At 39.3% G+C, this 16,578-nt stretch overlaps 1 protein-coding gene and 1 long non-coding RNA gene across 13 annotated transcripts in view; one reads left to right on the forward strand and one right to left on the reverse strand.

The window, feature by feature from the left end:
- Positions 1-8,800, reverse strand: part of LOC309655063 — a 107,023-nt gene extending 98,223 nt beyond the window's left edge. The window contains exon 1 of the long non-coding RNA XR_014260595.1: positions 3,628-8,800. This is a non-coding gene — a long non-coding RNA (uncharacterized lncRNA). The remainder of the gene's footprint in view (positions 1-3,627) is intronic.
- MLLT10 (MLLT10 histone lysine methyltransferase DOT1L cofactor) overlaps positions 1-16,578 on the forward strand; it is a 252,303-nt gene that overhangs the window by 2,236 nt on the left and 233,489 nt on the right. For 11 of the 12 annotated variants that reach the window (XR_014260523.1, XR_014260524.1, XM_082449646.1 and 8 more), the window contains exon 3: positions 727-806. Coding sequence is in view for 7 of the 12 variants with exons in the window: in XM_082449646.1 (XP_082305772.1) it covers positions 727-806 (80 nt within the window). In the remaining 5 variants the exon portion in view is untranslated. Of the gene's footprint in view, positions 1-726; positions 807-14,247; positions 14,437-16,578 lie in introns of those variants that run through there. The other variant, XM_082449643.1, reaches the window with a different exon arrangement.

The following is a 16,578-nucleotide window of genomic DNA, read 5'->3' on the forward strand; positions in this document are numbered from 1 at the left end:
TCCTTTTTTTTTCTGACGGGTTTATTGAGATGTAACTCACATACCATACAATTAACCCACTTAAAGTGTACAATTCACTGGTTTTTAGTATTCCAGTTTTGGATGTGTTACTACAGTCAATTTTAGAACATTTTCATCACCCTGATAAGAAAGCTTGGACCTGTTAACAGTTATTCCCCATTTCTTCCTAACTCCCCCAGTCCTAGACAACCACTAATGTACCTTCTGTCTTTATAGACAGACAAATGTCTATTCTGGACACTTTATTTAAATAGAAGCATTTTATTTTTAACATTACATTTCATTTTCTTTCCTCTTATGTCTTGTTTGTTTTGAAAGGTGATTCGGAAATAATTTTCACTTTCATGTATCTAAAATGTTTGCTATTTAAACTTCAGGGTATAGGAATGAATTAATTAATTAGAGTTATTCCATGTAAAGAAAAGTGTTAAATTTTACCTAATATTTTTCTGTTATAAAAGAAAAAATTTTGTGATATTTATACTTTTTAATTGAAAAAGATTATTTTTCTAATATTTAGTTAAAATGTCAATTTTAGCTAGGTGATAAGTTATAAACATAAATATAGCATGTTTTAGTTCTTTACAAAGCAGGTGGTTTATGTGAATAGTTTCAGAGGTAATTACTTTAATAGGGCTTTGAAAGGGTATTTGATTTTCCATAATTCAAATCTTAACTTACTTTAAAACATTTATTTCCCAACAGCTTGCTATGGCATTGTTCAAGTACCCACTGGACCATGGTTTTGCAGGAAATGTGAATCTCAGGAGAGAGCAGCCAGAGTGGTAAGGACTGTTTATCAAAAACATTAAAATACTTCAGTGAGTAGTTGAGGATGCTACACACTCATGTTTCAGTTTGAAGGGTTTTCAGTCTTTTGTTCAAATATTGAATTTGGGCCAAGTATTGACTTACAGTTTTAAACTGGTTTTAAAAGATCTGAAAAACAAATTGAATCACATAAGTATATACTGATGGATGCTTAGAACAGGTAAAATATAAAGTTGTATTTGGGTTTTCTTAGCCCTGCCTACTGGTTTGGGGGTTAAATTGGCTAATCATAGTTGGAATATAATGGCAGTAGGACATAAGTAAGTTATATTGGGATAATTTTGCTAGGTTCTGTTTACTGAGTTAAAGTGTTTAATGATTCACATTTCTTTTTACTATACCTATACATGTACAGTTTAACTTTGCTCAGTATTTTCAGACATTCAGTCCCTTTGGCAAAGCAACATAAAAATCTTCCTTTTTTTTGACTTGGCTGGCTAACCTTCTTTCTGAACACTTCTGTAAGCCTTCTGTAAGAATGAGGGAGGAATGTTTATTCTTTGTGGCCAAAATCATTTTTCCAGTTGAAGTTCTAGAAATATGAGGGAAAAAAAGATTTAATCTTCATTAATCACATGAAAGTATTAGCATTTGCAGTGTGATAGTTTCTTCCTTTTGTTGTTGACTAGAGAATGTGACAGAAGGTAGAAAACAAATAGTTCAACTTCTCTACCTACATGGATAGTAAGAACAGAAGCTTTTATTTTTGTTTGGGCAATTTTTGATCAGAAATAATGGCTGAGTAGCTTCTATAGGATTGTGAAACTCAGAGCAATATTCTGTTGATGTGTTTTCTTTGTGTGTGGGAATGCACTGTACCAGAGTTTCAGCTATTCTAGCATTACAGAAACGGGAACTGGCAAGTGGAGGATGAAATTAATCATGAAAATTTTAGGACTTAAAGTATGTATAGGTTTACTCTGTCTTTTTTCCTCTTTGTAGCATGTTATGGTTTGGGGTTGATGGGTCACCAAGCAAAGGAAGTTATGCTTTAATTTGTTAGTAAACACTGACAGTAAGGTGAGGCTCTTCCAGGGGATGTCACAGTAGATTCATGGCCAGAGAAAGATTAGAAAATAGGAAAGTGGGCATCAAGAGAGGGAGGATAAAGAGGTGAATGGGGAGTGGTAAAATGGCAGTGTTATTTGCCTCAAATGCCACTTGTTGCCTGTTTCTATTTCTTTTTCCTCTCTGAAGTCATGGTCAGGATATTCAGGTGAATAAGGTATTTATCTTAAAAGGTATATAAAGGTATATTGGAGGACCCATTTTATTTTAGCTTTATTTGGTAGGATGGTGGGGGTCGTTAATGAAAGAAGAGGCACAGCGTCTTCTAAATTCCTGTAGTGTACAATTATACAAGGTAGCGTTGTTTGTAAAAAACAAAAACTCATTCCAAGCTTAAATAAGCAAAGAAAGGGCATTTTGTTATAAGGATATAGTAGCCAAGAAATCTAACCTGAAAATGTACCCATGAATTAGAACGGGAATGGAATTAGTTTTAATATTATTTCTGCTTTTCTCTGTGTGTCTGCTTCATTCTTTTCCTTTCTGCAGATTTTCTCTGCTACTTACTCCAAAAATCAATAGTTAACTTTTTTGATTGTTAACCATTTGTCAGATACTGTGCTGAATGTTCTGTACCAATTATTTTCTTTACCTATCAAATATATGAGGTAGATATTCTGTTACTTTCATTTCATAGATAAAGATAGCGTAGTTCTAAGAGAAATACATATCTAGTTGGAGTCTGGGCTGTGATGAAGCTCTCAACCAAGGTGTTGTATATTGCCTCCTGTGGTGAAAGATGGCCATACACTTCAGCTCTTAATATTTTCTGTCTCTTGTCTCAAGAGGCTAAATTGCAGTGCGAATCTCATGTTCCTTTTGGGGGAAAAAAAACTGTCTTGGCTTGTCTAGTTCTGGACCAGTTAGCTAGCCATGGCTAGACAATAGGGTTGAGTTGCTCAGACACAGGGAGATCTCTGTGGGTTTGGGATAGCTCACTTTTCAGAAGAGGGGGAATTATGAACTGGTGGTACCTTGACAGATACTGAGGAGTAAAAATCCAGAACAATAAAGCAGTATTTTTAGACAAGAAGTTTGGTTGTATATAGAATGGCTTTGAAAGGGGAGGTTAGAAACTGAAAGTCTCAGGATGCTGTTACTATAAAAATGTGAGAGTAGAAAGGGAGGGAGTAGAAAGGAAGAGAGGGAGCATTTTGAAGGAGGAAATGACAGAAATGGATGTGGGGTGAAGGAAAGTGAATAATCAGAGATGATTCTGAGATGTCAAGGTTGAGCACTCTGGAATGGTGATACCATTAACAGTAACAAAGGAAGGAGAGCAAATTTGAAGAGTAAGGAAAGTTCTGTTTTGGGCATGTTGGTTTTGATGCCGCTAGGATTTTTCATTGGACATATAGGGTTAAAGTAATGAAGACAAGTTAGACTTGGAGCTGCGTAGAAGGAAGATTGGGAAACAAGTGACATTTTTTGTTAGAGAAAAGAAGAGTGAAGACAGAACTATGGTGAATGTTCACATTTGGGAGAGTAAGAACGAGTTTCCAAGGATGGATAATGAACTGTCAGGAAAGGAGAACCTGCAGGGTCCAGTAGCAACAAAGACAGTTTTTGTTTTTTTGTTTTTTTTAAATATTAACATTCTATACCCATTTTATTTTTAATTTGTTTTTTTAATTAATTTATTTTTGACCGCGTTGGGTCTTCGTTGCTGCGCGCGGGCTTTCTCTAGTTATGGCGAGCAGGGGCTACTCTTTGTTGTGGAGCACCGTCTTCTCATTCCGGTGGCTTTTCTTGTTGTGGAGCACGGGCTCTAGGCGCACGGGCTTCAGTAGTTGTGGCGCGCAGGCTGTAGAGCGCAGGCTCAGTAGTTGTGGCACACGGGCTTAGTCGCTCCGCGGCACGTGGGATCTTCCTGGACCAGGGCTCGAACCCGTGTCCCCTGCATTGGCAGGTGGATTTTTAGCTGCTGCGCCACCAGGGAAGTCCACAATTTTTTTTTTTTGAGAAAGAGTTTTTGATAGTGACATTGCTGCCAAGGATGCTGAAGGACTAAGACAAGTACTTGAGACAGCAGTTGTAGTTCTCTGGTTTGGGCAGAACCCTCATGATAGGGCATCGAAAAGAGTAAGGATTGTAGGGTTAGATTGAATGTTGAAAATAAGGAAAGAGGGAAATAAAAATAGATGGGGAATTGAGGGAAAGTTTGGTTGGTTTTTAAGGGAAGCTCTTTGTTAGGCATTCATTGTTCAGAAAAAACACTCGAATTGCTTTATTCACCTCAAGTGAATAAGAATTTAAAAAAAAAATTAATTAATTAATTTATTTTTGGCTGCGTTGGGTCTGTGTTGCTGTGTGCAGGCTTTCTCTAGTTGCAGCGAGTGGGGGCTACTGTTCGTTGTGCAAAGGTTTCTCATTGTGGTGGCTTCTCTTGTTGCGGAGCACGGGCTCTAGGCACGCGGGCTGCAGTAGTTGCGGCTTGCGGGCTCTAGAGCACAGGCTCAGTAGTTGTGGCACACGGGCTTAGTTGCTCTGCGGCATGTGGGATCTTCCTGGACCAGGGCTCGAACCCGTGTCCTCCGCATCGGCAGGTGGCTTCTTAACCACTGCACCACCAGGGAAGTCCCGTGGTTAGAGGTTAAAACACTCATTGATGACTGTTTTTTTTTCCTTTAATAAATTTATTTATTTATTTTTCGCTGCATTGGGCCTTTGTTGCTGTGTGTGGGTTTTCTCTAGTTGTGGCAAGAGGGGCTACTCTTTGTTGCGATGCGCAGGCTTCTTCCTGCGGTGGCTTCTCTTGTTGCGGAGCCTGGGTTCTAGGCGCGCAGGCTTCAGTAGTTGTGGTGCGTGGGCTCCGTAGTTGTGGCTTGCTGGCTCTAGAGTGCAGACTCAGTAGTTGTGGTGCATGGGCTTAGTTGTTCCGTGGCATGTGGGATCTTCCTGGGTCAGGGATCAAACCCATGTCCCCTGCATTGGCAGGTGGATTCTTAACCACTGTGCCACCAGGGAAGTTCTGATGACTGTTTTTGTATTTAATGTGTATGTGTTCTTTTTTTTTTTTTTAATTAACATTTTTTAAAAGTAAATTTATTTATTTTATTTATTTTTGGCTGCGTTGGGTCTTCATTGCTGTGTGTGGGCTTTCTCTAGTTGCGGCGAGCGGGGGCTACTCTTTGTTGCGTCACGTGGGCGTCTCATTTCAGTGGCTTCTCTTGTTACGGAGCACAGGCTCTAGGCGCGCAGGCTTCAGTAGTTGTGGCACCCGGGCTTAGTTGCTCCACGGCATGTGGGATCTTCCTGGATCAGAGATCAAACCCATGTCCCCTGCATTGGCAGGTGGATTCTTAACCACTGTGCCACCAGGGAAGTTCTGATGACTGTTTTTGTGTTTACTGTGTATCTGTTCGTAACTACCACAGGCTGAAGAGATTTATTAGAAATTTTACCTACTTATACAATTTTAATGAGATACAGAGAGAGGATATTTTAGATATTTAATTATTCTACTTGGAAAATGTGTTGACAGTGGATTGTGTAAAAAATAAAATGGCCAAAAGCCCATTAAGAATTTGCATTGTTTAGGTCTTGCTCTTCTTGCTCTAAATGAAAGATGATTCCTTTCCTCCAGGAGGTGAGCTGTAATTTTCTTCTATTGCTCTGCCTCTTTTTATTGCAGTTCTTCCTGGCTTTTTACATTGTTAGGGAGGAACCACTGGATGAACTCAAAACCAGGGCTTTAGGGATTGATCTAGGGATGCACTATTTTATTTTTAAATTTTTTTCTTATTGAGCATACATAATGCAAATTACTATAAATCTGTAAAACCATATGAAAAACAATCACACTAAGTATATATTTAGATTTAATTCTACAAATTAAAATTATATTAATATGCATTTGATTATCACAAGTAGTTCTGAGCAGTATAAAACATAAAATGACTATCTGTGTGTTCCCTACGCAGAATGAACAAATGTCCATTCTTCATATTTGCTTCAAATCTTCCCTTCTGCTTAAAAAGAACAATAAATTAAAAAATTAAGTTGAAGTACTATTTGTATCCTCCCCAGTCTGGGTCAGCCATTACCCTGTTAATGTCTGTGGGGCCAGTTTCTCTATATTTTTTTCTTGCCAGTTTTATTGAGCTATAATTGATATGTAACACCAGAACGTTTAAGGTGTACAACATAATGATTTGATATATGTATATATTGCAAAATGAGCACCACAGAGGGTTTAGTTAACATCCATCACCTCACCTAGTTGCAGATTGTTTTTTCTTTTGATGAGAACTTTTAAGATTTATTCTTAGCAGCTTTCAAATACACAATACAGTGTTGTTAACTACAGTCACCATGCTGTACATTACACCCCCAGAGCTCACTTATTTTATAACTGGAAGTTTGTGCCTTTTGACCACGTTCACCCATTTCCCCCAACCCACTACCCACTGCCTCTGGCAACCACCAATCTGTTCTCTGTTTCTGAGTTTGGTTTTTTTTAGGTTCCATATATGAGTGGGATCATATAGTGTTTGTTTTCTCTGTCTGACTTGTTTCATTTAGCATAACGCCTTCAGGGTCCATCTATGTTGTCACAGATGGCAGAATTTCCTTGTTTTTAAGACTAATAGTCCATTGTATATATGTATTACCATCCATGTTTTAATCCTTGTTACTACACGCATATATCCATACACACCACCAAGTAGTGTATTATTTTACAGGAATGGTAAATTCTATATATGTGTTCTGTGATTTGTGACATAGCTACTTGTGACATCACTACACTGATATATATTGATCTAGTTCGTTCTTTTTATCTGCTTTTTAGTATTGTGTCACAGAATGTACTGTAATTTATTTAATTCCTTTATTGATTGTCATTTAGGTTTCCAATTTTTAATAATCACAAATAGTGCTGCAGTGAACATCCTTGTAAATATAGTGAAGCTTGGTTTTTAAAAAAAATATAGTCTAAGAATCTGTATTAACATGCATTACAGATTATTTGTTTACATTTATAGTAATGACTAATACATTTGGGCTTACTTCTTAAATTTTTATTTTGTGTTATATATTTACCATGCTTATATTTTTTCCTCTTTTTTTTTCTTCAGTTGGAGTGATTGTTCTTTATTCTTTTTTTAAAAAATCTGGTCTGATTTGGAGGTTATATGTTCCATTTCTTTTCTTCTAGTGATTGCCCTTAATATTTTAATGTACATGCTTTATATTTTTTCTGTGAGTCTAAGATTAATCTTTTCTTTTTTTTTAAAAAATTAATTAATTTATTTTGGCTGCATTGGGTCTTTGTTGCTATGTGCGGGGCTTTCTGTAGTTGTGGTGAGCGGGGGCTACTCTTCGTGGCGTTGCGCGGGCTTCTCATTGCAGTGGCTTCTCTTGTTGCGTGCAGAACACAGGCTCTAGGCACGCGGGCTTCAGTAGTTGTGGCATGCGGGGTCAGTAGTTGTGGCTCGCGGGCTCTAGAGCGCAGTCTCAGTAGTTGTGGCGCACGGGCTTAGTTGCTCCGGGGCGTGTGAGATCTTCCTGGGCCAGGGCTCGAACCTGTGTCCCCTGCATTGGCAGGCAGATTCTTAACCGCTGCGCCACCAGGGAAGCCCTAAGATTAATCTTTGTACTCCTTTTGAACAAAACCAAGGACCGTAGGACACCTTGTGTTCACTCTCTTTACCTTGCAAAATCAGTTTTATTGTTGTTTATATTTTAATTCCACCTTATTTTTTTTTAAAGAATCAATTTTATTTAGTTATTTATTTTTGGTTGCTTTGGGTCTTTGTTGTTGCACGTGGGCTTTCTGTAGTTGCGGCGAGTGGGGGCTACTCTTAGTTGCGATGCACGGGCTTCTCATTGTGGTGGCTTCTTGTTGTGGAGCGTGGGTTCTAGGCGCGCGGGCTTCAGTAGTTGTGGCTCACGGCCTCTAGAGTGCAGTCTCAGTAGTTATGGTGCACAGGCTTAGTTGCTCCGTGGCATGTGGGATCTTCCCAGACCAGGGATTGAATGCATGTCCCCTGCATTGACAGGTGTATCTTTAACCACTGTGCCACCAGGGAAGTCCCTATTATAGTCTTCAGGAGTATATTTATTTACTTATTTGAATATTTAAAACATAACTTATTTTGGCCTCTTGCCTTCCGAGACAGCCCACGCATTGTCTATGGAGTGGGTTTCTGCCTGAATAAACTTTTCACTTAAAAAAAAAAAAAAACTCTATTAAGAAAGAAATATTTATTATTTATTTATTTTGGCTGCGCCAAGTCTTAGTTGTGGCATGTGGGATCTTCGTTGCGGCATGCGGGCTTCTTAGTTGTGGCAAAAACATACTTTTTATAAAAATTAATTAATTAATTAATTAATTAATTTATGGCTGCGTTGGGTCTTCGTTGCTGTGCGTGGGCTTTCTCTAGGCAAGTGGGGGCTGCTCTTTGCTGTGGTGCACGTGCTTCTCATTGCAGTGGCTTCTCTTGTTGGCAGAGCACGGGCTCTAGGCATACGGGCTTCAGTAGTTGCAGCACATGGGCTCAGTAGTTGTGGCTTGTGGGCTCCAGAGCGCAGGCTCAGTAGTTGTGGCGTCTGGGCTTAGTTGCTCCGCGGCATGTGGGATCTTCCCGGACCAGGACTTGAACCTGTGTCCCCTGCATTGGCAGGTGGATTCTTAACCACTGCGCCACCAGGGAAGTCCCCAAAACATACTTACTTTAAAATTTCTCAGAGATTCTGCAATTCTTTCATTTGTTTTGTTTTTTAACTGTGGTGGTAGATGTCTTCACATACTTTGTAATTTTTGACTGTGAGCTAATCTTTAAGAGTTGTTTTTTTTCTTGGGATTCCTGGTCCTCTAACCTGGGTTTGTGGAGGTGTCACTGAGGGAAGTTTTTGCATTTGCTCTGTATCTGTTAAGAATTGCGGGACTTCCCTGGTGGCGCAGTGGTTGGGAGTCTGCCTGCCAATGCGGGGGACACGGGTTTGAGCCCTGGCCCCGGGAGGATCCCACATGCTGCGGAGCAGCTAAGCCCCTGCTCCACAACTGCTGAGCAACCCCCGCTCTCCACAACTAGAGAAAGCCCACACACAGCGGCGAAGACCCAGTGCAGCCAAAAATAAATAAGTAAAAATAAATTTAAAAAAAAAAAAAAAAAAAAAAAAAAAAGAATTGCTTTTGGCTGCTAGTAACAAAGACCAGATTACAGTGGCTTCTACAGATCAGCAATTTACAAATTTACCAATTTCTTATTTGAAAGGAGTTGAGAAATGCATTTAAAGCTTTTATGACAGCTCTGTGAGATCTTTATTTATTTAGTCTGCACCACGTGGCATGCGGGATCTTAGTTCCCTGACCAGGGATTGAACCCGTTCCCCCTGTAGTGGAAGCGCGGAGTCCTAACCACTGGACCACCAGGGAAGTCCCTCTGTGAAATCTTTAGGGATCAGACTTTCTCTGTTTTTCTACTATACCAACCTTAGCAGATAGTTTTCATTTTCAGCATTGTTCTATGGTCACAGCATGGCAGTCATTGTGACTGCAGAGAGATGTTCCAGGCAGAAAGAAGGAAGGGTAAGGTTGAAAGTGGTTCTCCTCCCAGCTGAGTTATCCTCTTAAATGAATTTTCTCTAGTTTTAGTGGTCCAGTCCATGTTTTTTTGAGATAGATTCCCCTTCGGTAGGATTGGCCCTTACCATTTCCTGTCCTTACACAGCACATCTAGGGTCTGTGCTGGTGTCATAGTCAACCCCAGCCTCTAAGGTATATATTAGATCAGGTATCTTCATTAACTTTCTCAGCTTGAACTAATGTTGATTCTTTTAGCTTTTAATTTCTTTTCTATTTGTACCACAAGAAGATTTACCTTTATCTACGCAATTAAAAAATTTTTTTCAAATTTATTTATCTTATATACCTCTGACTTATGAGTACAAGAAGCCAGGATGGGGTGTCTTCAGTGGCAGTTTGAAAAAGGTATTGTAGGGGCTTCCCTGGTGGCACAGTGGATAATGTAGGGACACGGGTTTGAGCCCTGGCCCTGGAAGATCCCACATGCCAAGGAGCAGCTAAGCCTGTGTACCACAACTACTGAGCCTGTGCTCTAGAGCCTGCAAGCCACAAATACTGAGCCCGTGTGCCACAACTACTGAAGCCCGTGTGCCTAGAGCCCGTGCTCTGCAACAAGAGAAGCCACTGCAATGAGAAGCCTGCATACCGCAGTGAAGAGTAGCCCCCGCTTGCCGCAATCAGAGAAAAACCTGCGTGCAGCAACGAAGACCCCATACAGCCAAAAATTAAAAAAAAAAATTATATATAACTTTTTTGTTTTATTCCTGTACGAGCTTTTTAGCCTGTATGCTTTATTTATTTATTTAAAGTTTTGTTTTTAATGTGGACCACTTTTAAAGTCTTTATTGAATTTGTTACAGTATTGCTTCAGTTTTATGTTTTGGTTTTTTGGTCGTGAGGCATGTGGGATCTTATCTCCCTGACCAGGGATCGAACTTGCACCCCCTTGCATTGTAAGGCGAAGTCTTAACCACTGGACTGCCAGGGAAGTCCCAGCCTATATACTTTAAATAGAATGCCTTCAAAGTTTAACATTTGCTAACGTTTTTTTCACTTACTGATGATTCATGTCTACTCTTTGCTTTTAAATTAAGTGTAGCATCCTGAGTTCCTATAGCTTTGAAAGAGGTGATTTTAAAAAGTTAACAGATTTAGTGCTTACCACCATACATAAAATAGCAAGTAGCCAATTTCCATTGTCTCACTTCTTGAATTCCTTTCTTTTACTGTGAGAAAAACTTAGCATAACAGCTGACGTGAAGTAGGCATTTAATACTTGCTTGTATCCTTTTCTAACCTGCCTACATAACTAGTAAGAGAAATGAAAACACTGGGTACATTGATACATTGCCCATTGTACCTATTTATTCCATTTTTTGTTTAGATTTAATTATGTTTATCAAAGTGAAAAATGCACAGTCAGTAGTACCAAAAGATTCTTTTGCACACACAGTAAAACAGTACCTTGCTGCATGACTCTTGACAAGGAATGTAGAAGCAGCTATTCTTTTTTAAAAAAATAAATTTATTTATTTATTTTTATTTATTTATTTTTGGTGGCACTGGGTCTTCATTGCTGTGCGTGGGCTTTCTCTAGTTGTGGCGAGCAGGGGCTACTTTTTGTTGTGATGTGGCTTCTCATTGCGGTGTCTTGTTGCGGAGCACAGGCTCTAGGCATGTGGGCTTCAGTAGTTGCAGCACACAGGCTCAGTAGTTGTGGTGCATGGGCTTAGTTGCTCTGTGGCATGTGGGATCTTCCCGGACCAGGGCTTGAACCCGTGTCCCCTGCATTGGCAGGTGGATTCTTAATCACTGTGCCACCAGGGAAGCCTGAAGCAGCTATTGTTGACATATCAGTTTTAGGTGTTGTCTTTCAGTATATCACAAATTTTGGTTAAGTCAAGAGTGTTAAACAGAAAATTTTATGTTATTATGACTATTTAAATATTTTGTTTATTTCTGGGCCAAAAGCATACTAAGATTGTTTTCTTTCTTAATTTTTTTTTCTTTTTTCCTGGGATTAATAATTGTCTTGTATTTTCATTTTCCTTGTGTTCTTTATTTAAGGCTAAATCTTTGCATACTTTCTAGTCATTTCTTCATGTAATTTTCCACTTTAATGAATCAGGTAGTCTATAAGTTCAATCTTCTATACATTCTAAAATTCCAAAAAGGAAAAAAGTTTTACCATCTTACTTGATGGATAGTTTGCCTGAATATAGAATTCTTTCTTGGTTGGAAATAAGTTTCCTTCAAAATTTTGAAGATATTTCTCCATTACTTTTTAGCTGTCAGTGTATCTTTTGAGAAGACCAATGAAGTTCTGATTTCTAATCCTTTGTATGTGATTGTTCTTTCTGGATTTAGTGTGTTTTCTGTAGCCAGTTTACCTGCTATTTCTCATGGTAGTTAGTATGCTGTCCCTCACTCGTACTGGGCACACAGTGGCCCTTTCAATTTGGTAAATCATGTTACGGAACATGAGTTTAGTTAAGGGAGAATTTTTTGGAATTATTTTTGACAGTTCCTCAGTTCTGTTATCATTGTTTGCTTTTTCTGTATTTTTCTTTATTTGGATGTTGGACCTTTTTGAACTGATCTTGCATTTAAGTTAATCTATTTCTGTTTTATTTTCTGAGGCAGTTTCTTACTTTATTTTCCATTCTTTCACTTAAATTTCTAAATTCTATTATACTTTTAATTTCCAGAGGCTCTTTTATGCTTTCTGAATGTTTATTTTTTATTCTCTGCTTTTGTGCAATATTTTCTCTTAATTCTGTGAGGATGTTAACCAGATGGTTGTTTTTGTTTTGTTTCAGTGTTCTGAAGTTTTCTTCTGCTCCTGGGACTCTTTTCCTCAGAGTTCCTTTGTACCATTTGTTTTGGCCTGTCTTGTTAGGGACTTTGCTTACAAATCTAGTGACTGGTAGCCGTCCATTTGAATTTAAGACAAGCTCCTAATGAGGTGACTGGAAGTTCTGTGTGTGTGGCAGAAATTGTTGGCAGATTGGCTTCACTGTAGGTGTCTAGCTGGGTTCTTTTATTGGGATGCCACCAACTGGTTAGTTTATTCAGAGAAAAATCCTCCAGTCATCTGTTTGGGATTCACAAACCTGGTTACCAGTATTCTTTGAGCCATTGGTTGCTGGAATTTCATGATCTAGAACTAGATATTTCAGTACGCCTTTGCTCAGATGTGTCTGGTGTCTCCAGGTCCAAATTTCCTTTTGTTTACCCTTTGTGCGGTTTTCTCGGCTGTGGGAGAGAGAGTTACCTGGTAGTGTGTGGAGAAGGGATTGGGGGGGTGTTGATTATCTTTCAGGTTTTATTTTATCCCTCGTCCTGTTTTGAGCCCTACTTGAACCCGTCCCTCTCAGGGGCATGCACCACCGCTATGATGTGGCGCCTGAGGTCCCTCAGCTGGGGCACCTTGTGGCCCGGGACGCGTTGCTTTTTGGACTTGCCTTACTGCAGCAGCCTTTTCTCATGCGCTAAGTCATTTGCTACTCTTTTCCTTCCTAGCTTCCAAAGTTTTAGAACTGTTGTCTTCCTTTATGTTTGTTTCCCTTTTGTGATTTGTGATTTTGCCCTTTTAATGTAATTCAGTGGAGTTTTCGGAAGGAGAGGAGGTAGTTTTCAAGTGGAATTAACTGCCTGTTCTCATGATATAGTCTTTTCCCACTTCTTCCAGGGTCTTGTTTTACCTTTTAGTCTGTCCTTTTTACTTGATTTTTTCCCACGCAGCTCACAGTCATTTTTTTTTTTTTTTTTAAACTTTTGGGTTTATTTATTTATTATTTATTTATTTTTGGCTGTGTTGAGTCTTCGTTTCTGTGCGAGGGCTTTCTCTAGTTGCGGCAAGTGGGGGCCATTCTTCAACGTGGTGCGCGGGCCTCTCATTATCGCGGCCTCTCTTGTTGCAGAGCACAGGCTCCAGACGTGCAGGCTCAGTAATTGTGGCTCACGGGCCCAGTTGCTCTGCGGCATGTGGGATCTTCCCAGACCAGGGCTCGAACCCGTGTCCCCTGCATTGGCAGGCAGATTCTCAACCACTGCGCCACCAGGGAAGCCCTCACAGTCATTTTTGAATCTTCCCATGGATTTTACTTTCCCTTTATTACATTTTTCACCTTTTACTCGCAGGCTTCCTGGAAGAATAAAACCATTAGTTGATATCTCTGCTTCTTCAACTGCCTACTGTGGTCTAGCCTTTCAGTTGTGCTTAATGATTAAGGTGTAACTTAATCGTCTTTTTTTTTTTTTTAATTTTTTTTTGGTCGCACTGCGTGGTATGCGGGATCTTAGTTCCCCGACCAGGCATTGAACCCGTGCCCCCTGCAGTGGAAGCAAGGAGTCTTAACCACTGGGCTGCTAGAGAAGTCCCTTAATTGTCATTTGAAACAGTAGCATATGAAGTCAGCGTTTGCTGTAACACTCTCATTATGGACACTGTCTGTTTTGTCTTTCAGTGACCCTTATATAAAAATCCATGTACAAGAAATTCTTCTAATAATTTAGCATAAGGAAAATTGTCTCCCTTTAGAATCTGGTATATTTCCTCCTTCTTTGATAGCTCTATGATACGTATTCCGGTTTTTCTTTTTGTTCTGGCTATCAGGCAGCCCAGAACCAAATCTGGTCTTTAGTTACATCAGCTATGTTAATCTGATTATTAGTATATTTGTTTTCTCCTCCTGGTCCTGTAGGGTTTAGGACTTCACCTCTTATCTCTGTTTCTCTGCGTGTTGATTTCATTCTCTCATACTACAGACTCTCTACTTCATGAGGCTGGAACCATGACTGCTGGCAGCTCTTGGCTCTCATCTTCCTAGCCCTTTCTACCAGAAGAAGGGGCTGCCTTGAAGAATCCTGGGAAGGACTCTGATTGGCCTGTCTTGGATCATGTACCCACCATCCCTGTGGCTGGAGTGGGGAGGGTACTATGAATGACAACCCTCACTAGAACTACATAGTTGGAGTCAGGGGTAAGAGCAGTTTCCCTAAATCAGGGGATGTCCCTCATACTGGCTTTCACTGTTCATTTTTCTGTTTTTTTATTATAATACAGGTCCTTTATTTGTAGTCTGCCTCAAATCCTTTTCTGAAAAAAGTTTTAGGTATAAATAAGTAAATAAAATATCACAAGTTCCTGTTCATTCGTTCTTCACATTGTTACATTTGACTCTTAAGTCTACCACTCTACTGATTTTGCTATTAACTTCACACGGCCAAATTCAAAATTTTTTTTTCACTTTTCATTATACTTGATCTACTTTCAGCATTTAAAACTCTGATCACTCATCTTTCTTGCAACTCTCTTTTCTCATGACTTCTGATAAACTGTTTTCTACTTGTACCTCTTTAAACATTGCCTTTTGGATTCCTATTCGGCATTACTTATTTACTTGTTTAAAATTTATGTTAGGTGATTACTTCTCTGGCCTGTTTGATTACCTCACCCTAGATAAACTTTGGCATGCTTATGGGTGCCTCGAGGCATCACTGTCACCTGAAAAATTTTCTAGCCTTCAGATCCGTATTTGCAGTTGGCTTCTGGATATCTCTATTTAGATATCCTAGGCATCTTAAATTTAATTTCTCTACTTCTGTAGTCACTGACATAATCTAGATTATTTTTTTGTCTAGATTATTTCAACAGCTTAAATTATGTAACTTTTGGTTAGATGATATATTGACATGGTTCAGAAAATATAAAAAGATACACACTGAAAATTCTTCCTGCTAAACCTGCCTCTTATTTGCCCAGTTTAGCTTTCCATCTTTCTCTGTTGTTACTAGTTTTTAATTCATTTTTCTAGTTTATTCATGTATGTATATATTTCTACATATATAGACTCTTGTTTTTCTTTCTTTTCTACAAAAAGGTAGCATGTTACACATTTTTAGAGTGAACTTTTCTCCCTTGTCTTTTTACCTCTCTCCTTTCAGTACTGTCCCCCTCCCCAACATTTCAAGATTATCTCCTATAAAGCAAATATGATTGTTATTTCCCAATCTCCTATAGTGGCATGTGGGATCTTAGTTCCTTAGTTACCTTGTTGGTGCAGGGAGAATTCTTTTGTCAGGTCCGCAGTATTTCCACTCTCACACATGTAATTTCTGCATAGGGTGTGGCTGGGTAACCACCCACCCCCCCAACCCCGGCCCCAACAATAAAAAAATTAGTTCTGTAGTTACATAGTAGGGTCAGAAATTTATGGTGGTATTGCTCTAGAGACAAGTAGAAATTATAGCTGCCCTAACATGATGTAAGTTTTTCTTTTTCCATCTATCTTGTCCCTACCCCTCCTATTTTCACTTTCTGCACTGTATCCTCCACATAGCCATGAATAGACAGATAACCCCAAAAGATTACTTCAGCATTTTATTCTCAGATGCTCCAAGTGCTTTTCTGTTCTCTGACTCCCAAAGCCCAGAGTGTTTGTTATCTTCTGTCTTAAAAAATTTTTGCTCTGATTTTAGTATAGTGCAGGCCTGCTCATTTTTGATAATTAGGGAAAGAAAGAAAGATAAGTGGAAAGAAAAAAATCCATAATTAATAATCTCATGTAGAGATATCCAAGTAGTATGGTAGTAGTGTTAAGATCATGGGCTTTGGAGTCAGATGGACTAGATTTATGCCTGTGCAATTTTATCTCATAAGCCTCAGTTTCCTCATGTGCAAAATGTCATGGAGCTCTAATAACATGCCAGGTAGTGTCAGGTGCTTAATACAGAGGAATACATCATTTCACCCTCTCAACAGGACAATGAACTAGAGGTACTATTTTAATATAAATTTTTTTAGTGAGGAGGCAACTTGAGGCAAAGAGAGGTTTAATGATTTGTTCAGTGTCACATAAAAGTGGGTAAGCCAGGTTTTGAACCCTGGGCTCTCCAGAGATGATGTTATTTATTTATTTATTTATTTAGCTGCATCGGGTCTTAGTTGCGGCATGCAGGATCTTCATTGTGGCATGTGGGATCTTTCGATGTGGTGCACGGGCTTCTCTGGTTTTGGCACGTGGGCTTCTCTCTAGTTGTGACACGTGGGCTCCAGAGCGCGCAGACTCAGTAGTTGTGTGTGGGCTTATTAGTTGCTCCGCGGCATGTGGAATCTTCCCAGA

This window comes from Balaenoptera physalus (genome assembly GCF_965194825.1).
Source record: "Balaenoptera physalus genome assembly, chromosome: 2".
NCBI classification, from domain to species: domain Eukaryota; kingdom Metazoa; phylum Chordata; class Mammalia; order Artiodactyla; family Balaenopteridae; genus Balaenoptera; species Balaenoptera physalus.